The sequence below is a fragment of the Triticum aestivum genome, chromosome 5D, assembly GCF_018294505.1.
Source record: "Triticum aestivum cultivar Chinese Spring chromosome 5D, IWGSC CS RefSeq v2.1, whole genome shotgun sequence".
In the NCBI taxonomy this organism is placed as follows: Eukaryota; Viridiplantae; Streptophyta; class Magnoliopsida; order Poales; family Poaceae; genus Triticum; species Triticum aestivum.
The window spans coordinates 215,907,555-215,930,406 of record NC_057808.1 but is presented as its reverse complement, the minus strand read 5'-3'; the positions used below and the strand labels follow the sequence as shown (position 1 = coordinate 215,930,406).

The 22,852-nt window shown below is 48.6% G+C and overlaps 1 protein-coding gene across 1 annotated transcript; it reads right to left on the bottom strand.

Moving 5' to 3' along the window:
• Positions 1 to 3,977: 3,977 nt before the first annotated feature.
• On the bottom strand, positions 3,978 to 5,287 carry LOC123120119 (NDR1/HIN1-like protein 1). Its single transcript, XM_044540140.1, has one exon. It carries the CDS (start codon positions 5,158 to 5,160, stop codon positions 4,534 to 4,536), a length of 627 nt encoding a protein of 208 aa, XP_044396075.1. The 5' UTR covers positions 5,161 to 5,287; the 3' UTR covers positions 3,978 to 4,533.
• Positions 5,288 to 22,852: the final 17,565 nt, after the last annotated feature.

Sequence of the window (22,852 nt, the reverse complement as noted above, 5' to 3'; positions counted from 1 at the left end):
TGCTTGATCATGCTGCAATGTTCATCGTTCTTGTCCATGCTTGACCCTTCACTTAAAGCAAAACAAATGTATCCAATTTAGGCATCATCATATTCTCATGAACATTAGAATCATTACCAAGAAATGAAAGTACCTGGTAATTTAATTCATGTGCGCGAGCTCTAATAATTGGTCCAGTATATGTAGCAGTAGGGGTTGTGGGTGTAAATTTGTTAGTGATGTCCTCATCAAGTTATATAAGTATAGTTGGTGCACTTTGGTCTATGCTCAAAGAACTTATAGTGTCACAAGTGTAAACTCCAAGTCTTCAGTGTGATAATCTTGGTGCAACATGTTTATTTGCTAACTGTTAGAAGGGAGAGAGAGGGATTGGAGAAATGTGATGGATGTATTATTGAGCCTCGAGGGCGAGTATATATTGAGTACAAGACTTGGAGGGCAAGAAGCCACTCCTGGAGATAAGATGGATTACAAATTCTAGACTACCAAACACATGTAACCCAAATATATCTCTAACATCCCCCCTAGTCGTAGCGGTAGCGTTGCAAACAATAGGAGCGTCGCGGACGGTCAGACTGGAGACAATAGCAGCCGACGGGCTGACATCCCCCCGCAGTCGTAGCGGGAGCGTCGTGGACGGTGTCGCGTCGCGGACGCGTTGACTGTAGAGGAAGCCGACGAGTTGCTCAAGCGGATGATAGCCCTTTGTGCCGATGTCAAGGTAGCCGAGAGCGTTGCGTGGTGTAGCCGTGGTCGAGGTAGCCGTGCAAACAATGCCATGGTCGATGTTGAGTCGGGGTAGCCGGTGTCGAGGAAAACACCGTGGAGCCCCGGGTGCAAGGAGGCGCCAAGTTAGTCATGGATGCAGTGGTGTCGAAGTAGTGGTTCGCCGGGAAGAAGATGTTGTTGATGACGCGTTGCGCGGGGTTTGCCAAGCCCGGGGACACATTGTGGACGAAGGTACGCATCGGTGTTGCCAGCACCGAGCATGCTTAGACGAACGAATATGAAGTTGACGAAGCGCCGACCAGGCTTGCCAGACCCGGGGACACGTCATTGACGAAGGCACGCATCAGTGTTGTCAACACCGGACATGCGTAGACGAGGGACCTACACGAGCTGTACGCCATGTCGACGAGTCGGAGGGCCAACAGAGAAGAAGACTCAACGACGGTTGTGGCGCCAATTAGCATGGGGGCCGATATCACCAACGGTGGTCGGAGTAGACGAAGTGGTCAGGGTAGATGACGGCGACGCTGGCGACGGGCTGATGCTGGACGAAGACGAAGGGGGTGGACAGGCGGCGGCAGCTGCGGGGGTAGCAGCGGCGGCTAGGTTAGGAGCGCGGCGGCGATGCTCGAAGGAGGCGAAGAACCCGACGACATGATGATGACCGACACAGACGGTGGCGTTCCCGCGCCAAGGGAAATGGCACGGCACATACCACGGGAAGTCGACGCGCAGGGACAACAAAGTTGACCGCGGGCCGCAGCGCTACGGCCCAAAAAGATTGACGAAATATGATGGATGTATTATTGAGTCTCGAGGACGAGTATATGTTGAATACAAGACTTGGAGGGCAAGAAGCCTCTCCTGAAGATAAGAAGGATTACAAATTCTAGACTACCAAACACATGTAACCCAAATATATCTCTAACACTAACCCAATGTTTCATGCCAACACCAAACATATTGAAATTAATTTTCACTTTCTCAGCGAACGAGTTGCTAATAAAAAACTAGACATCAGATTTATTCCATCAAAAGACCAGATTACAGCTTGCTTTACAAAAGCATTGCCTATAAGAAATCTAGAAGAGTTCAAGTGTAATCTCAACTTGCAAAATTGTGGTTAATTGAAGTACGTCATGCACATGCCGTGTTAAAGAAAACTCTTTCGATAGTTCTACACGGATTCGATATGGACTAGCACCTTAGGATTCAGAGATAGCTTCAGCTTTAATCTTCCCGTTTCTTTCTCTATATATTATCTCTCTCTCGTCCAACAACTTGTACGCATGATCGCAACAAGCCCAGATATAATCCCACACGGTCGTCCAACGAGGGCTTCACATAACTCACATTGATGTTGTCGTATGTTATAGATCTAATGCCAAATGCCTCGGAATTGTTGTGATCTTCTCGTGAGGGCGTCAGAAAACAATCCAATAGTGAAACAAACTATCTCCTTTTCTCTATATCCTACAAATGAAACAAGATTGCTCACTCGCAACCACGTGTTGCGACGCCCAAACGACATGCATGGAGCTTCATTCCCTTTCCATTTCCTTTTGTTTGGCCGACAGGGTCACGAGTGGGGCCCACCACGTGCCAAATGAGTCAACGTACAGAGGGTGCACAACAGGCTAGCTGTCGCATCGAAGGGACCGTTTACCGTCCCCTAAGGTCCTTCCACGTTCTCCACCTAGTACATGTGCTAAGCTTCTCAACTAGACAAAAATTCTTATATGGCAAGGTAATTAAAAGGAGAGAGAAGAGTTTTGTGACCCCATAAAGAAAGATGCTAGACGCGTGTGCCTAGACAAAATCACAATTTCTAGTCTACAACTCATTAAATGAAGAAAGCTTAGCAATAAGAAGCTGAGCACCACACATTAGAGAGTTTAGTTGTTAAGCTCTTTCATGCACTTAACACCTCATCTAAGCACGTGTGCATTGAAAGAGGCTTAATTTTTCTCCCCCTGCGAATTTAATCGGCGGGCCAGTGTGTCCCTCATTCAAGGTGATTCTGGCCCCTCTCCTAATTCCCCCTCCCCCGAATTTAACCGATGGGCCCAATGTGTCCCTCAATCCGTCTTCCCCGGATTTGCAAAAAAGTGAAAAGCCGGTTTTGGTTGGAAACCGAATGCAACAACATACATGAGATAACATAGCCAATCTCATCCATGCAAGTAATCGCATGGGCAGCCGATTGTGTGTGGTGGTTGGCTTTAGTAATTGCATGGTCTTTTATCTCCTCAATTTCAACATGAGCCCATATCAACGAAAATTCACAGGGGCACACAACTGCCCGGCCGTTCCCGCACACACGATTGCCTTGTGATCTGCAAAATATTTGACTTCTGTGTACGAGGGCACACTAAGTTTTATGTTTTAGTTTCCGAAACTTGAGGATTTTGTCGTTCATTCCTATCAAATTTCAGCAAATGAGACTTGGTGTAGTTTTAAAAACTCATCAAACGTATTCAAAAGTGGCCTCAAAGCCCTCGTTGCATGGAACACGAATATGCAAACGAAAATTAATTTGAACTTTTGATTCAAAAGTATAAAGGATTCAAAATCAAATGCCAAAATAAAAATGAGGCATGTGCCCCACATCTGCGTGCCACAAATCTTCTCTCCTCATATCATCACCGTTGTACTCCTATGTTGCAATGGACTTGCACCAAACGGAAACTAGCTAGCTAGCACGAGAATACAACCGGAGTAAGCAACCAAAAGGAAAGTGGGAGTGATCATACACTGCACATGCATGCTTAGCTTCGAATCCATCTTTCTCTGTGTCCTTCCATTTATCTTCTTAAGCAATACTCGTACAAAGGTTTTCAGGCATCTCGGATCGAATCATCTCCACTGTCATCTCCCATCTTTCTGAAGGCACATATACCATTTTATATAATATGCAGTCAGTGCTGCATTAATTTGCTGCCGAAAGGCACATGTTTCCTTCTCTCCCCCAAAGCAAGTGAATCCTTATCATTTCGACGGAACATGGGCCACACCCACAAAGAAGCCACTATCTCAGCATCTGTCGTGTAAAGCCATTCATGGAAACTTCAGAAAGAAAATACAGTCCTTTACAAGAAAGATGGCGACTCCAAGTAATATATTCTGCAATCTTTTCAGAAAGTCGCATGTGTAAATTCAGTTCCATGACCTGATGTAAACCTACATACCGACTGTAATTATTCGACTGTTAAACTACTGATGACTAGTAACTGATTGCAAAGTCAAAGTACATACAACAGTTTTTTTTACCAAGAACATATGCTTCCACATGTGGATGCCAGCGTATCATTGGCAACTGGCACATATAGGGATTAAAGAAACAAAACGGTTTCCGCAAACTAACATTTGTGTTCCCAATGTATCATATGATCAAACTCCATGTGAGTGAGAGGGACTATCCAACTACCTTTTGTTCTTGGACATGGGATCACAAACACAGAGTCCCCATTTGTACTTTCTCCCAAGCTTCACCAAATCTCAGACCATGGGAGAGCTGCCTAGGATCTGGTTGTTGACACCAAACCACCAAACAGAACTCCAAAATTCTAGTAGTACAGTACTACTACAGTTATGAAACAACTCATGTGCATTGCCCCATGATTATCAATGGGAAGTAAATGGTAAACCATGCACCCCTGCTTTACACTTATAACCCCACATATAATAGTGTAATTATTGCCACCGATCTGTGCCTCTGCGGTCACTATGGTATACAGTAGTACAAGCCAAGAATAAACCTACCTCTCGCCGGCGACTGGACCGCCGGAGCTAGCTGTGATAAAACTAGACCTCTACGTGGCAGTAAGTGGTCGTCTGGAACTTGAACCCGCTAGCCCCTGGTGCGCCGTTGCCGCCGCTGGTGACGAGGAAGGCTGGGCAGGTGACGAAGAGGTGGTAGTGGCCGGAGATCCAGCTGCCGACCTTCCACCTGACGCGGCCGTCGATCTTGACCTGGAGGATGAGATAGCCAGCCTGGCAGTCCTGGGAGATGGCGCTGGCGAGGTACGGCGCGAAGGGCACGTTGGGCCCGTCGAGAACTGGTGACCATACGTCGACGTCGCCGTGGCCCTGGTAGACCGCCGGGAGCGAGGCGGCGACGGTGATCTGCTGGTACTTGTAGGAGGCGTAGACGTCGAGGCGGTCGTAGTAGACACCGACGCGGTCGTTGGGGTTGCGGGAGGCGACGGTGACCTGGATGGAGGTGGAGAGGAGGCCCGAGGAGTTGGAGAGGTTGAGCTGCCGGAGGGAGGCGTCCTGGAGGAAAAAGCGCGGGTGGGTGGGGCGGAGCACCAAGTAGACGATGAGGGTGATGATGGCGACGATGAAGGCCAGGACCAGGAGCACGGCCAGGAGGCGCCGGCAGCCGTTCCGGAGGTGGTCGTCGCCGTGGTTGCCGCAGTCCTTGCCCATGGCTAGCTGGCTGCTTTGATCAGTTGATTCGCGTGTGATTTGGTTGTGTCTCCGGTGAGCTCTTATTCTGAGTGGTTCAGAGGTGGAGTGGGAGGAGGTTTGGTGCGGGGCCTGTGGTGTTTGGGAAGCAGAGTAGATTGAGCTTACGGGTCACACCATTAATAGGCTCTCTCCTCTGAATCCCACGGTCACGGTGGGGCCTGCCCAGCGACGTGCCTACTAATTCTCGTTAGACGACCATAACGTAAACCTACACTTTTTTTTCTTCTTCTTAGCTTTCTTTTTTCTGGACGTGCATCGGTTTGGATTCGGTCTTCGTTCGTCTTTGTTTGGGTGTTTACAGGTTTGACCCTTCTGATCTACGAGCTTCTTCATTGGCGATGATTGCTACTCTAGTGCGCTAGTCCTAGGGGGCCTTAGCACGACGACTTCCCGACTGACTGCTACTACAAGGTTTGCCCTGCTTCGGTGATGGAGGTGCGATGACGGCGGCGCGCCTTTGGCTCGCTTCAGTGTTTGTAGTCGTCGCTAGGTGGTTCATGAACATGATTGCAATTTTTATTATCTCTGTTGTTCTTTGTACTGCCATGATTGAAGATGAATAGATTGGAAGTTTCTCGCAAAAAAAAGTAGTACAAAGAACATTAGAAATAAAAAATTACATCTAGATCCGTTGACCATCTTGTACGACTACAAGCAGTGGGGTGAGCCGAAGGCGCGTCGCCATCATCACCCCTCCCTCATCGAAGCTGAGCAAAGCTTAGTAGGCACAATGCGCTTAGGTAGGACGGATTAGAAAGCAGAGTTGGCACGTAGGGGTTGATGGATGGTGTTAGCATAATCTAGTCGGTTTCATAGCTAAATAAGCGCAATATGCGCATAGTTGCTTTAGCGTGCCATGGCAGCAAATTCACTGCCAGGCAGCGTTTTCACTTAGGTAGTTTCACAGGAAAGGGATTGTGCAGGACAAGGCGTTGTTTTAGGTCGTAAGATGGCAGGGTTCGGTAGAAATGCGTGCACCATAGTGAGATTTTCTTGGTCTCTGAATGAAAGGAAGGAATAAACAGAAAAGAAGCAAGGCTTATGCTGCACAAACTCTCTCTCTCTCTCTCTTTCTCTCTCTCTCTCTCTCTCTCTTTCATGTTGAACTCTATTGAACTCTGATCCTAAGAGACTACAAGTGGCATTAGAGCCATGTTAGACACTCTAGCAACCATCGATCGCTCACAGGCGCCCCGAAGTCTTCATGCGGCATCGCAGTATTAGGGCTGGAGCAGGACCCACCGCCATGGTGGTGAAGTAGTGGTGTAGGAGGTGAGCTCAAGCGGCGCCCTCCGAATGTTGACACGCACCAATTACGCCAATTGGGCGTTGCTGATGAAGGTGTATCTCCAGGCCCATGGCTGGTGGGAGGCCTTCATGGCTGAGACCGGATCCTACCACGACGAGCACAACTGCGCGATCAAGATTCTTTTATGGATATCGATGCTTTTCATAATTTTAGCACTAAATATGGCCTTCACTCTGAGATAGTAGCTTCTTTTTGTGAATCATTTGCTACTCATGTTGGTGTCCCCAAGGATAAGTGGTTTAAGTATCATTCACCCATTGAAGTAGAAGTAGAAGAACCTACTAAAGCTGAAGAGGAAAGTATTACTTACAGTGCTAACCCAGTTATTCCTACTGCTTATATTGAGAAACCCCTTTTCCCGTAAGGATAAAAGACCATGCTAAGGTTTCAACTGTGGTCCGCAAAAGTTATATAAGAACACATACACCATGTGAACAAATTAAATTTGAACCTAATGTTGCTATGGTTAAAGATCTATTGGTTGATAATATCGATGTGCATGTTATTTATTTCTGTGATGAAGCTACCAGAATTGCTAAACCCGATGAAAAAGATAAGAATAAACCTGCTATGGGGATGCCTATTGTCTCTGTTAAAATAGGAGATCATTGCTGTCATGACTTATGTGATTTGGGTGCCAGTGTGAGTGCTATCCCGTTTACTTTATATCAAGAAATTATGAATGATATTGCACCTGCTGAGATAGAAGACATTGATGTTACTATTAAGCTTGCTAATAGAGATACTATCACACCACTTGGGATTGTTAGAGATGTTGAAGTCTTGCATGGGAAAATTAATTACCCTACTGATTTTCTAGTTCTTGGTTCCCCGCAAGATAACTTTTGTCCCATTACATTTGGTAGACCTTTCCTGAATACAGTTAATGCTAAGATTGATTGCACTAAGAAAATTGTTAGTTTTAATTTCGGTGATGTGTCTCATGAGTTTAATTTCTCCAAATTCCGTAGGCAACCTCGTGATAAAGAATTACCTAGGAAGGATGAAATTATTGGTCTTGCTTCTATTGTCGTGCCTCCTATTGATCCGTTAGAAGAATATTTGCTAGACCATGAAAATGATATGCATATGAATGAAAGAAACGAAATAGATGAGTTATTCTTTAAACAAATGCCTATTTTGAAACACAATTTGCCTGTTGAGACTCTTGGAGATCCTCTTCCACCCAAGAGTGATCCCGTGTTTGAGCTTAAGCAATTGCCCGACGCATTGAAATATGCTTACATTGATGAAATGATAATATATCATGTTATTATTAGTGCTAACCTTTCAGATCCTGAAGAAAAGAGATTATTGAAAACTCTGAGGAAGCACCATGCCGCTATTGGATATACTCTTGATGATCTTAAGGGCATTAGTCCCACTCTATGTCAACACAAGATTAATATGGAACCTGATGCTAAGCCAATTGTTGATCACCGATAACCCACAAGTGTAGGGGATCGGTTGTAGCCTCTTTCGGTAGGTAAGAGTGTCGAACCCAACGAGGAGCCAAAGGTAGAACAAATATTCCCTCAAGTTCTATCGACCACCGATACAACTCTACGCACACTTAACGTTCGCTTTACCTATAACAAGTATGGAACTAGAAGTACTTTGTAGGTGTTGTAGAATAGGTTTGCAAGATATAAAGAGCACATAAATACAAACTATGGGCTGTTTAGATAAAGAAACAATTACATTAGTTTAACGAGTGCGGAAAAGTGGTGGTAGGAGTTGCAGAATTGTCCCTAAGCAATTGACTATGTTACTAGACCGATAGCAAGTTTTATGTGGGAGAGGCCACTGTCGTGGTTCTAAGACTGACAGTAGAATGGGGGGTAGGTATGAGGAGGCAAGATCGTAGCTATGGTGAAGTTGTACACACAATGTTTACGAGTTCAGACCCTTCACGGTGGAAGTAACAACCCTACGTCTCGGTGCTCGGGAGCTCGGTCGATTGGATTATGTGTGTGGAGTTACAGGGGGTGCGAACCCTTGTCCTTGAGGAGGGGGGTGGCTTATATAGAGTTCGCCAGACCCCTCCGGCCCTCAGTTACACAGAGTTTAAGGTACATAAATATGGGGTGTTACTGGTAACGCCAGCAATAAAGATGCATGAATGACCATTAAGTCTACAAAGTAAATGCCCGACCGTTGCTGTACAGAGTGGCTTTAGACCTTCTGGTCGTCGAGTGACTATTTCTATGGTCGAGTGACATTGAATCTTCCGAGTGGAATGCTTCTGGTCGAGTGGATGATGTTATCCCTTGAATGCTTCTGACTTTAGGGTAATGTCCTTGGGAAGGGTGTCTAGGTCAGGCCTATGACCCTACCCTAGGTACATGTCATCGTCATTAGCCCCCGAATGGTTCAGGGTTCGAGTGGAGGAGGAGTTGAAAATAATTCCAACTCAGTTCTTGCGCTTTGGAAGCGTCTTGCTGGGATCAATGAACAACGTGATGACTTCAACTTCTTTTGCAGTCGCCTTGATCCATTCTTAGTTTGTCGAGTGAACTTTGCTGCTAAGCTTCGAGTGTTGATATAGAAAAATCTTCGGTCTGGCGGACTGCTCTGCTGCTCCCGGATCTTGCAGGATTCGAAATTTTGGGAAGCACGCGGGACGGAGGAGGCCGCAGTAATCGGGACGGATTAGGCAGGGATGCCTCGAGATCTGCACCACCTTTTTCGCCACGTACCGAGCGAGCGACAGTTGCGGGATTTGACAGGATTGCCCGGGCCCAGTGGTCAGCCACTCGGAAGCGACTCCATATAAGGTTGAATTGGGGAATTCTGCACAGTGCGCCTCAATTCCCCCTTCTTCCTCCTCTGCTTCTCCACCGCTGCCGCTTCCATTCTCGTCGCCGCCTCCCGCCCGTGCACCTCCTGCTGCTATGTCGAAGGACAAGACGGCGACGCTGGAACGCGCAAAGAAGGGAGCGGCGAAGGGGAAGGGGAAGAAGACCGGCAGGAGCGGGTCGTCGTCGAGATCCGGCTTGCCGCGCGGCTGGGTTCAGGGCGAGTGGATCCAGTCCACAATTGAGCTGGATGATTTGCGAGATCTAGCCGAGAGCGGGATGATCGAGCATGGTTCTTGGAGGCTCCCGGGGGATGAAACTGAGCCACAGCCTCAGGAGAGAGAGTGCGTCTTGCTCGCCACCCACGTCGACTGCGGTTTTTCCTTGCCCCCCACATCCCTTTTTCCGTGCTTTTCTGAACTTCTTCGGAGCTCAACTCCACCATTTCTCTCCCAACACTATAACGTACCTTGCTGCCTTTGTCTCTCTGTGTGAGAATTTCCTGGGCTGCCGACCGCACTATGGTCTGTTTAAGCATATCTTCACATGCCGCTCGCAGACTGTGAAAAAAGCTAGCCCGAGTGACGAGAAAACCCAGGTGATCCAGATGTGTGGGGGCTTAGGCATCCAAATGCGGGGGAAGAGTGCTTTTCCCGCGATGACTCTCCCTGACTCGGTTAGAGGGTGGCAGTCGACTTGGTTTTATTGCGAAGACAAGTCGACCCCTGGTCATTCGACTGGTCTCCCTCCCTTTTCTTTGGCGCGAGTCCAGAAACCCACTACCTTGAAAGTGACTCCAGCAGAGAAGGTGGAGGTGGCCATGTTGATGGAGCGAGTAGTTCAGCGGATCCATGAGGGTGTGACTGGTACGGATTTGCTCGAGGTATTTCTCAGTCGACGTATGCAGCCTCTCCAGGCTCGTGATCACTCGATGTGGATGTACTTGGGGATTGAAGATTCCACTCGGATCCACCCGGAGGACGTTAATGAGAAGACGGTGGCGTAGTGGGTGCAAGGCATCACAGGAAACAAGGACAACCCCAGGGGGTCCCGGAGAGTTTTACCATTCGACGCCAACAACCAACCAGACAAGGTCCATTCTTTATTTTCGAGTGTTTTTCATTCTGACTTGCAATTGTTTACTGAGTCGACCATCCTTTGTTCATCTCTTTTGCTTCGCAGATCTATACGGAGACATACTCAATGCCGAACGAGGAGCAAGAGGAGTACCAGGAAGGAGAAGAAAGCGGAGGCAAAAGCATGGATGGGCAGTCTGATGGAGGAGAAGAGGAGGAGGAAAGCGAGGGCTCGAGCAGTGGCGAAGAAGTCGAGTCACCACCTTGCAACGAAAGGCGTTCCAAGAATAAGCACGACCCAGCAAGTGTCCGTGGCAAAGTAGCTCTGCCGACTGGACAGACTTCCAAGCGCACTCGGACCTCTTCCCCTGCGCCGAGTGAAAAGGCTTCAAAGCAGCCCAAAGTTGCAGCATCGAAGTCTCGGAAGACCCTGCCCAAGATCAAGATCGATGTTCCCGTCGCTTCTGCGTAAGTGTCTTGTCCTCATTTTTTGCTCAAGGACCTGTGCTGTCAACTGTCTTCTTGATTTAACCGAGTGAATCTTGAAACTTGTAGTGCCGCTACCTCTGGGACTTCTGCTTACAGAGACGGTGATGAGGAAATGGGAGACGCGGTCACTTCCAACCCAAGTATGACTTTTGCGGTCTTGTCTTTACTTTCTCAGCCATTTTACTGGTCGACTGAATTCTGGCGATTGATTCTTTTTGCAGGTCCTCCCAATGTCATTGATCTTCCAGATGACGACGAGGATGTGCCGCTGAGGCCCATGGGAAGAAGAAGTAGGAAGACATCAACTGGCAAGGTGCCTCAATCGACGCCAGTGACGGAGCCAGTGATCCAGGAGACCGGCAATGCCAACCGGGCTTCTGTGACTTTTGCCGTACCATTGTCGAGTGCCCAGCCTTCAGCGTCAACTGCACAGATTCCAGCCGATCCATCTTCACTCTTCACTGCGCATTACGTCCTGGAGGACCAAGTGGGTGCTGCCAAGGAGGCTATACGCCAGGCAGGCATCATGATGGAGCAGATGAAGGTGGTTCGGGAGGCCAGTCAAGCTGCTTACGATGCCAGCTCAGCTCTCCAGAGCAACGTCCAGGTTGGTTGATCACCGACTGATCCTTTAGCTTGTCGCTTGTTCTGTTAGGATATGCTACCTGAAAACTTTCCTTGAGCATCTTTTCATCAGTCTGCATTTTGCATTTGTACACCCACTGGGTGTTTTAACTTACTGCTGAATAGTTTTGCTTCTTGAGTCAACTAGGTTGTGTCGATTGAGTCTTTGAACCAGTGGGGGCACGCTGAGTGCACCCACTGGGTGTAGTCCCCGAGACCATAATTGACTGCAGGCAGTCAGCTATGGTCCGAGAATCAGAATTTTCTCACTCGGTCTGAACGGGTCATGTCGAGTGGAACCTGAACTAGTGGGGGCACGCTGAGTGCACCCACTGGGTGTAGTCCCCGAGACCGTAGTCGACTGGGGGCAGTCGACTGTGGTCTGAGAACAACTTTCGTCTTCTCTTTTTTTTTACACTCGGCCTGGACGGACCATGTCGAGTGGAAACTGGACCAGTGGGGGCATGCTAAGTGCACCCACTGGGTGTAGTCCCCGAGACTACTGTTGGATGTTTGATTCGGCGGTAGTCTTAGAACTTGTTGAATTTATCACTCTATTGCTCTGAAGTAACCAATCTTTTCACCTGTCGACTAACTATCCTTTGATTACAGAAATCCTATGAACTTGGAGCTTGTTTTGCTGACCTGGAGCAGAAGCAGATTCAACTCAATCTCGATCTGGAGCTAGCCAAGTCAAACTTGCAGAAGGCCAAGGAAGAAGCCACTGGTACGAAAAACTTGTCGACTGATTTGTTCCTGAACCAGGTGTTATTTGCTTTTTCTGAACCGAGCGTTATTTCTTTCAGAAACAATGAACCAGGCTCTGGCGAAGAAGGAGCTGAACCTTGCAGCCGCGCAGAAAGCAGCCGAAGAGAAAACTGCACTCGCCGACCAGAAGCTGGCTTCAGTCGGCAGACTGGAGGAAGAGAACGCCAAGCTGAAAACTGCCCTTGATGAAGCCAACAAGGAAGCGACTCATGTGAAGAAGGACAAGAGGGCCCTGACCGACAAAGTGGAAGACAGCGCCCGCAGGAGAGATGACTTGGAGAACTATCTGTGAGGTCTTGCCAAGAAGTTGTTCGTCATGCTTGAAGGTGCTTTCCGTTGTCCGACTGACTTGTTGTTGTCGACTCGATATATAGCCGTTGACTAATCGTTGTATTGTGTGTGCAGAATTTTGCCGGAACTTCGAGGAAGAGACTGGGCGAGTTGAGACAAGCTTGGACCCCATCCTCTCTCCTGTTAAGGACGAAGCTGCCATGAACGTGCTCTGACTGGAATCTTGTGTCGCTGGTGTTGTCGACTACCTTGCTTGTCTAAAAGTTGCGGTGTCGCGAATCGACACAGCACTCTGGCCAAGGGCGACGGTCCAAAATGACCTCGAGTCTCTGATGGCTCGACTCAATGAGGTCCCTGGTCGAGTGCAGGAATGGAAGAAGTCTTCTGCTCGATGCGACACTGACGTGGCTCTGTCTCTGGTTCGTGTCCACTGCAAGGAAGCGCGAGAAGAGAAGCTAGCGGCGATCAAGGTTGCCAATACCAAAAAGCACGACTTCCAATCCTTCATGGAAACCTTCATTGCTGCTGCCACTCGGATTGCTGACGGAATCTACCTGGACGAGTTCATTGAGCCTGCTAGCCCTCCTCCCGCGGAGTGAACAAACTTTATGCCTTGCCTTAAATTTGCCTCGGAATGCCGAGTGATTTTGTAACCGTTAAACTCCTTCGGGCCTGATGCCTGAGCACTTTAATCCGTGGTCTGGAACATTAGGATTTATCTGAATTTGGTTTTTCTCTGAATATGTTGGTGTTTGCCTTCGAGTGTAACTTGTTTCTTCACTCGGAATAGTCTTTGTATTTGTGATGCAGCTCCGAGGATAAGGTGGCACTCGACCTGCACCTCATCTTCCTTGTGGATCAGGACGGAGAATGCATTGTATTTATGGCGCAGCTCCGAGGAGAAGGTCGCAGTCAACCTGCACCTCGTCGTTCTTGCGGATCGGGATGGAGCGCACATTGTATTTATGGCGCAGCTCTGAGGGAAGATCGGTCTTCACTCGGAATGTATTTTGTACTTAGGTGAGTACTGGACTGCAGCTAAGCCCCCCGAGTGAGAGGGTTGCTCTTCACTCGGTGGGATTTTTCAAACTTAGGCGAGTACTGGACTACATCTAAGCCCCCGAGTGAGAGGGTTGCTCTTCACTCGGTGGGATTTTTCAAACTTAGGCGAGTACCGGACTGCAGCTAAGCCCCCGAATGAGAGGGTTGCTCTTCACTTGGTGGGATTTTTCAAACTTAGGCAAGTACTGGACTGCAGCTAAGCCCCCGAGTGAGAGGGTTGCTCTTCACTTGGTGGGATTTATCAAACCTAGGCGAGTACTGGACTGCAGCTAAGCCCCCGAGTGAGAGGGTTGCTCTTCACTCGGTGGGATTTTTCAAACTTAGGCGAGTACTGGACTTCAGCTAAGCCTCCGAGTGAGAGGGTTGCTCACCACTCGGTAGGATTTTTCAAACTTAGGCGAAACGGATTCGCAGCTAAGCCCCCGACTGAGAGGCTTGCTCTTCACTTGGTGGGATTTTTCAAACTTAGGCGAGTACTGGACTGCAGCTAAGCCTCTGAGTGAGAGGGTTGCTCACCACTCGGTAGGATTTTTCAAACTTAGGCGAAACGGATTCGCAGCTAAGCCTCCGAGTGAGAGGCTTGCTCTTCACTCGGTAGGATTTCTTTTTGGAACTTAGGCGAAGCGGATTCGCAGCTAAGGCACCCACTGGGGGATTTTAAAACACATAAAAAGGAACAACGATCATTTAGGAGACTGTAAAACTGTGTCTTTGATAATCAAACTAGGAGGTATTTCTTATTACATCTCAACAGTCTGAATGCTTAAGTATAAATTGGGCGGAGGAACTCCGCATTCCAAGTGCGTGGCTTGTCTTTATTGTGCTCCACATTGTAGAGGCGATAGGCTCCGTTGTGGAGCACTTTGGTGATGATGAAGGGGCCTTCCCAAGCAGGAGCGAGCTTGTGTGGTTGCTGCCGATCCACTCGAAGAACCAAGTCCCCCTCTTGAAATGCTCGACCTCTTATGTTTCAGGCGTGGAATCGACGCAGATCTTGCTGATAAATGGTCGATCAGATCAGAGCCATCTCTCTTTCCTCTTCCAGGAGATCAACTGCATCTTGCTGAGCCTGTTCTGCTTCATCTTCTGAGAAAAGTTCGACTCGGGGTGCATTGTGAAGCAAGTCACTCGGAAGCACAGCTTTAGCCCCATAGACTAAGAAGAATGGAGTTCGACCACTCGACCGATTAGGAGTTCCTGAATCCCCAAAGCACTGACGGAAGTTCATCGACCCAAGCGCCTACCGCATGCTTGAGGTCACGCATCAATCGGGGTTTCAGTCCTTTGAGAATCAATCCGTTTGCTCTTTCAGCTTGCCCATTCGACTGGGGATGGGCGACTGAAGCATAGCCGACCCGAGTGCCTTGGGAAGCGCAAAAGGATCTGAACTCATCAGAATCGAAGTTCGACCCATTATCAGTTATGATGCTGTGCGGAACACCATATCTGAATGTTAACTCTCTGATGAAGCTGACAGCGGTACTGGCTTCGAGGTTTTTGATAGGCTTGGCTTCAATCCATTTGGTGAACTTGTCGACGACCACGAGCACATGGGTGAAGCCACTCCTGCCAGTCCTCAGAGGTCCAACCATATCTAATCCCAGACAGCAAAAGGCCAGACGAGTGGAATGGTCTTCAGGGCTCATGCAGGCTTGTGGGGCATGTTGGAGTAGAACTGGCAACCTTCACATTTGTCGACTATGTCTTTTGCCATTTCATTCGCTCGTGGCCAATAAAATCCGGCTCGGTATGCTTTGGCTACAATGGTCCGAGAGGACGCATGGTGACCACAGGTCTCCGAGTGGATGTCGTTGGGGATCACTCGACCTTCTTCCGGTGTTATGCACTTTTGAGCGACTCCGGTAACACTTTCTCTATAAAGTTGTCCACCCATTACTGTGAAAGCTTTAGATCGACGGACAATCTGACGGGCCTCTTCTTCATCCTATGGGAGCTCTTTCCTGAGAATATATGCAATGTACGACACTGTCCAATCGGGTATGACGACCAAAACGTCCATGACCAAGTCGACTACGGCTGGGATTTCAACTTCAGTCAGATCAGTAGGGCTTTTAGGTTGTGGGGGCTCCTCCGTGAAGGGATCCTCTTAGACAGACGGCGTGTGAAGATGCTCCAAGAACACATTACTGGGAATAGGCTCACGCTTGGAACCTATCTTTGCCAAATCATCAGCTGCTTGATTTTTCAGTCGGGGTATATGATGAAGCTCTAACCCCTCAAACTTCTTTTCTAACTTTCTCACTGCATTACAATAGCTAGTCATAGCCAGGCTCCTGACGTCCCACTCCTTCATTACTTGATTAACCACCAAATTTGAGTCGTCGTAGCCATTAGGCGACGGACGCCGAGTGAAATGGCCATACGTAACCCGTACATAAGTGCTTCATATTCAGCTTCATTGTTGGAGGAATCAAAATGAATCTGAAGAACATAGCTGAGCCTGTGGCCTCGGGGGGATACCAATACCACCCCAGCACCAGAACCATTCAACATCTTGGATCCGTCAAAGAACATGGTCCAATGCTCCGAGTGAATCTGAGTCGGTTGTTGCTACTCCACCCACTCGGCGAGGAAATCTGCTATTGCTTGGGACTTGATAGCTTTCTTTGCCTCAAACTTGATATCCAATGAAAGGAGTTCAATCGCCCACTTTGCCACTCGACCAGTTGCATCCCTGTTGTTCAGAATTTCTGACAATGGTGCGTCGTAGACGACTGTAATGGAATGATCTGAGAAATAATGTGCAACCTTCTTCGTGGTCATGTAAATTCCATAAACAAGCTTCTGGTAATGCGGATATCTTTGCTTGGACGGAGTCAAGACTTCAGAAATATAATACACTGGGCGTTGAACTTTATAGGCTTTTCCTTCTTCTTCTCGCTCGACGTGAGTACTGTACCGACAACCTGTCCAGTGGCTGCAATGTAAAGCAGTAAAGGCTCTTTGCTGATTGGAGCAGCGAGCACCGGCTGGGTGGAAAGCAGGGCTTTGAGCTCCGCAAACACTGCGTGAGCTTCCGGAGTCCACTCGAACTTATCAGATTTCTTCATCAGTCGGTAAAGAGGCAATGCCTTTTCACCGAGGCGAGAGATGAATCGACTCAAGGTAGCCAAACAACCAGTAAGCTTCTGAATGTCATGCACACGCACAGGGCGTTTCATCCAGAGTATGGCCCCAACTTTCTCTGGGTTCGCGTCGATCCCTCGTTCGGAAATGAGGAAACCGAATAACTTTCCACCTGGAACTCCGAATGTGCACTTCGACGGATTAAGCTTGATATCATACCTTCTCAGGTTGGCAAAGGTTTCAGCAAGGTCAGTCAGCAGGTCGGAACCTTTACGCGACTTGACCACAATGTCATCCATATATGCTTCCACATTCCGACTGCTTTGAGTGAGCAGGCACTTCTGAATCATCCTCATAAATATGGCACCAGCGTTCTTGAGACCGATTGGCATGGTGACATAGCAAAAGCACCCGAATGGGGTGATGAAATCTGTTTTTATTTCATCGGTCCCATATAGTCGGATCTGATGATACCCGGAATACACGTCCAGAAAAGACAAACGCTCACACCCCGCAGTTGAGTCGACGATTTGGTCGATGCGGGGGAGAGGGAAATGATCTTTCGGGCATGCCCGATTGATATGTTTGAAGTCAATACACATACAAAGTGAGTCGTCCTTCTTGGGGACCATGACAACATTGGCGAGCCACTCGGAGTGGTAAATCTCTCGGATGAACTCAGTTGCCAGAAGCCGAGCCACTTCCTCACCAATTGCCTTTCTCTTCTGTACGGCGGACCGTCGAAGATGCTCTTTGACTGGTTTCACTTTTGGGTTGACTCGCAAACGGTGCTCAGCCAGTTCCCTGGGTACACCCGGCATGTCAGAAGGTTTCCATGCAAAGATGTCCCAGTTCTCACGGAGGAACTGGATGAGCGCTTCTTCCTATTTGCTGTCGAGTGATGTTGAGATATGAGTAGGAGCGACATTAGGATCGGTCGGATGAATATGAACCGACTTTGTTTCACCGGACGACTGAAATGCAGAATCTGTGGCAGGTTTCTTGGCTCGCAACAAATCACTCGGATCTGCATTCTTCTGATATTCTTGCATTTCAACTGCTGCCATTTGTGCATAGGCAATTTTTGAACCCTTCTGGAGGCATTCTTCCGCCTTCTGCCGATTGCCAGTGACCGTGATCACTCCTTTGGGACCAGGCATTTTCATTTTGAGGTACACGTAACATGGTCGAGCCATAAAACGTGCATATGCAAGCCTACCCAAAATAGCATGATAAGCACTCTGGAAATCCACTACTTCAAACGTCAACTTTTCCTTATGGTAATTCTTCGAATCACCGAAAACCACATCAAGAGTTATCTGGCCGAGTGATTCAGCCTTCTCTCCAGGGATGACGCCGTGAAATCTCATGTTGCTCTCACTAAGTTTGGACATTGGAATGCCCATCCCCTTCAGAGTTTCAGCGTAAAGAATATTCAGGCCACTGCCGCCATCCATCAGCACTTTGGTCAGTCGAGTGCCTCCAACCACTGGGTCGACTACCAGCGCTTGCTGTCCGGGAGTGGCAACGCACGTCGGGTGATCAGACTGGTCGAATGTGATGGCTGTTTGTGACCACTTTAGGTATGTTGTCGTTGCCGGAGCAACCATATTCACTTCTCTGTTTATCACTTTCAGTCGACTTTTGGTCTCAACATCAGCAAAAATCACCAGGGTGGAATTGACATTGGGAAACCATCATCTTCCTCTTTGTCCTCATCCTTTTCTGACTCCTTTTCCTTCTCATTGGGTTGCTTCTCTCGGAATTGCTGGATCAGAAGCCGACACTGTCGAGTGGTATGTTTAGGATAAATCAGATTACCTTCTTCATCCTTCTTGGTGTGAATGTGACATGGCAAATCCAACACATCATTTCTGGCTTGATCTTTCACTTTCTTGGGGGTCCAGGGCCCCTTAGGTTTCCCTTTAAACTTTCCTTGAATCACTGCCGCAGTTTCACCAGGCCCTACAGGCTCAGCCTTACGCTTCTGTTTCCGATTGGAATTGCCTCCACCGGTGTCCTAACCAACTGGTTTGCTCTTTCCACTGTGGAGTCGATCCTCTTCTTCTCCACTAGCGTACCGAGTGGCTATTTCCATCATCCGAGTCAGAGACATATCTCCTGTCCGACCAAATTTCAAATTAAGCTCCCGATACCGAACGCCTTCCTTGAAGGCACAAACTGCTTGATGCTGGGATACATTTTCCACTGTGTGATGCAAAGTGGTCCACCTCTGAATGTAATCCCTCAGAGTCTCATTCAGTTTTTGCACGCAATGCTGCAATTCTGTTAATCTTGCTGGCCGCTTGCAAGTACCTTCAAAAGTTCTGACAAACACTCGGGCAAGTTCTTCCCAACTGAATATACTGCCTGGGGTCAATTGATTCAGCCATGCTCTGGCCGAACCTGCTAGCATCAGAGGAAGATGCTTCATGGCCACCTCATCATTGCCACCACCAATCTGCACAGCCACTCAGTAATCCTCAAGCCAAGTTTCGGGCTTGGACTCACCAGTGAACTTACTGACTCCAGTCGCCAACCTGAAATTGGGAGGAATCTCTGCAGCCCTGATGGCCCTGCTGAAACACTCTGGACCTGAAACATGAACTCGGCTACCAGTCGGGCGATCCCTGTCAAGGCCCTCCCTGTGCGCTTTGTTCCTGTCGACCAGACCTTGAACAAGAATAGATCTCGCATCAAAGCCTGGCTCTCTTGGGTCGACTGGTATTCTTCGCTCGCCACTGTGCGGGCATCTGTCATCATATTGTCGTGGCACATATGACCCACTCCTCGGAGGAGGTGTGGGAACTCGACAACGGTCATCGCGGCCGAGTCAGTGATCATACTACTCATGGTTCCGTCCCACATACTGATCCTGCCGGTGCCCACGTCCCTCATGCCGCGGGGGCGATCTTGGGCTGTGGGCCGACTGAACTGTATCTGCCATTACGGATCTGCAATGAATCCTGTTCGGCGACTGAGACACTGTTGTGTTCTGCTCTCCTGCTGCCCGGAGTAAGGCCCGGATCTGCATCAAACCCCTGCCAGCCTCCGACTGGGAAGGCTGAATTGACTCCGCTATACGGGCCGCAGCTGTGAGATTTTGAATCGGAGTGCGGTATACCTAAGGCTGAGGTGGGAAAAGTTGACGCTGTCATCGACTGGACTCAGGGATCCGCTGTCGAGCATGCTCGTCGAGTGCATGCTAAAGGTTCTCCAGTCGAGTGCGCTCAGCCAAATTGGCTAGGCCCGCCTCCTCCAAGGCCTGAGCCTCAGAGGTTTCCCCAACGATGGGTGTCTGGAGCGCCTCCATGTTGCGGTGGTGAAGCTCCTCCCTCGGTTGCGAGGAAAGGGTTTCATGGTGATACTCCTCGTGAACGCGCGACGGATCGCTGCCACCATCACCGCCACCGTCGCGGCGGAAACCAGGCGGACTGCATGGTCCGTCGACCATCAAGACTTCAGCCACAGGATCGCTGCTATCGCACTCGAATGCGGTCTCGACGGAGCCAGTCGAACAGGCCATAGAGAGTTTCATCGGGCTCGATTGCCGCGACTTGTGGGGAGGCCGACTGATGAGCCACCGCGTGTTTCACCCTCCGCTGAAGCCGTGACCGACCAGATCGCTTGCGTCGGCGAACAGCGGGGAGCGGGGACACCACGGGAGCCGACCGATACTGGGTCGACGACTGCCGGAGAAGGATGCCGCGAACGCACGCGCGAAAGTGCGTCGCCCCGCGGACGGGGAGCGTCTTGACGTGGAGGGGAGCTTCCTGAAGCCAAGCGGAGTCGTCGGCGACGAAGACGAGCGCGCCGAGACGGATCTCGCGGTCCTCAGCCAATCCACCGCCGGAAACCATGATGATGGCAATCAGAAAAATCGCAACCTCACCAAAACATCGCTAAGATACCAGCCCCACGGTGGGCACCAACTGTCGTGGTGCTAAGACTGACAGTAGAATGGGGGTAGGTATGAGGAGGCAAGATCCTAGCTATGGTGAAGTTGTACACACAAGGTTTACGAGTTCAGGCCCTTCACGGTGGAAGTAACAGCCCTACGTCTCGGTGCTCGACAGCTCGGTCTATTGTATTATGTGTGTGGAGTTACAGGGGGTGGGAACCCTTGTCCCTGAGGAGGGGGGGTGGCTTATATAGAGTTTGCCAGACCCCTCCGGCGCTCAGTTACATAGAGTTTAAGGTACATAAAGATGGGGCGTTACTGGTAATGCCAGCAATAAAGATGCATGAATGACCATTAAGTCTACAAAGTAAATGCCCGACCGTTGCTGTATAGAGTGGCTTTAGACCTTCTGGTCGTCGAGTGACTATTTCTATGGTCGAGTGACATTGAATATTTCGAGTGGAATGCTTCTGGTCGAGTGGATGATGTTATCCCTTGAATGCTTCTGACTTTAGGGTAATGTCCTTGGGGAGGGTGTCTAGGTCAGGCCTATGACCCTACCCTAGGTACATGTCGTTGTCAGCCACTGCTAGCATGTCATCCCTTACTTAGAATTCTATGCACTTATGATTGGAACTATTAGCAAGCATCCGCAACTACTAACGTTCATTAAGGTAAAATCCAACCATAGTATTAAGATATATTGGTCCCCATTCAATCATGTATGCATCAATTTCTATGCTAGGCTAAAGCTGCCATCACCCTTGCCCTCGAGTACATAGTCCTATCAACATACGACTAACCCTATGGTGTGATCCTAACCCACGCTCATATGATGGGCACCAAAGGACAGTAACATAACCACAAGTAAATTAAAACAATCATAGCAATTCACCAATCACCGATAGGACAACAAAAATCTACTCATACATCATAGGATGGCAACACATCATTGGATAATAATATGAAGCATAAAGCACCATGTTCAAGTGGAGGGTACAGCGGGTTGCGGGAGAGTGGACGGCTGAATATAGATGGGGAAGGTGATGAAGATGTTGGGGAAGATGACGGAGGTGTTGATGTAGATCGCCGTCACACGATGATTGCCTCGGCGGCGTTCTGGCGCCACCGGGAGAGAGGGGGAGAGAGCCCCCCTCCTTCTTCTTCTTCTTCTTCATTGACCTTCCCCCTAGATGGGAGAAGGGTTTCCCCTCTGGTCCATGCCCTCCATGGCGGCGGAGGGGCTGGAGCCCCTCCGAGATTGGATTTCGCTCTCTATTTCCTTCTGTTTCTGCGTTCCCAGATCCTGGCCTTTCACCGTTTCTTAAATTCCCGGAGATCCGTAACTCCGATTGGGATGAAATTTTAACACAATTTTTATTCGGATATTAGCTTTTTTGCGGCCGAAGAAGGGCACTAACCGCCTTAAGGGGTGGCCAGAAGGGCCCAGGGCGCGCCCTACCCGCTGTGGCATGCCCCCTGCCTCCCCGCCACCTCGGGCAACGTCTCGTGTTGATTCCACTTCCCAAAATTTACATATATTCCAAAAAATATCTCCGTAAGTTTTTATCCCGTTTGGACTCCGTTTGATATGGATTTTCTGCGAAACAAAAAACATGCAACAAACATGAATTGGCACTGGGCATTGGATCAATATGTTAGTCCAAGAAAATCATATAAATTGTTGCCAAAAGTATGCAAAAGTTGTAGAATATTGGCATGGAACAATAAAAAATTATAGATACGACGGAGACATATCAGCATCCCCAAGCTTAATTCCTGCTCGTCCTCGAGTAGGTAAATGATAAAAAAGATATTTTTTGATGTGGAATGCTACCTAACATAATCTTGATCATATAATCTAATCATGGCATGAATATTAAGACACGTGTGATTCAAAGCAATAGTCTATCATTTGACATAAAGACAATAATACTTCAAGCATACTAATAGAACAATCATGTCTTCTCAAAATAACATGGCCAAAGAAAGTTATCCCTACAAAATCATATAGTCTGGCTATGCTCCATCTTGGACACACAAAGTATTTCATCATGCACAACCTAGATGACAAGCCAAGCAATTGTTTCATAGTTTTAATGTTCTCAGGCCTTCTCAACTTTCAGGCAATACATGAGGGTGTCCCATGGATATAGCACAATAGCTGGAATAGAATATGATGGTGGAGGTTGTGTGGACAAGACAAAAAGGAGAAAGTCTCACATCGACGCGGCTAATCAATGGG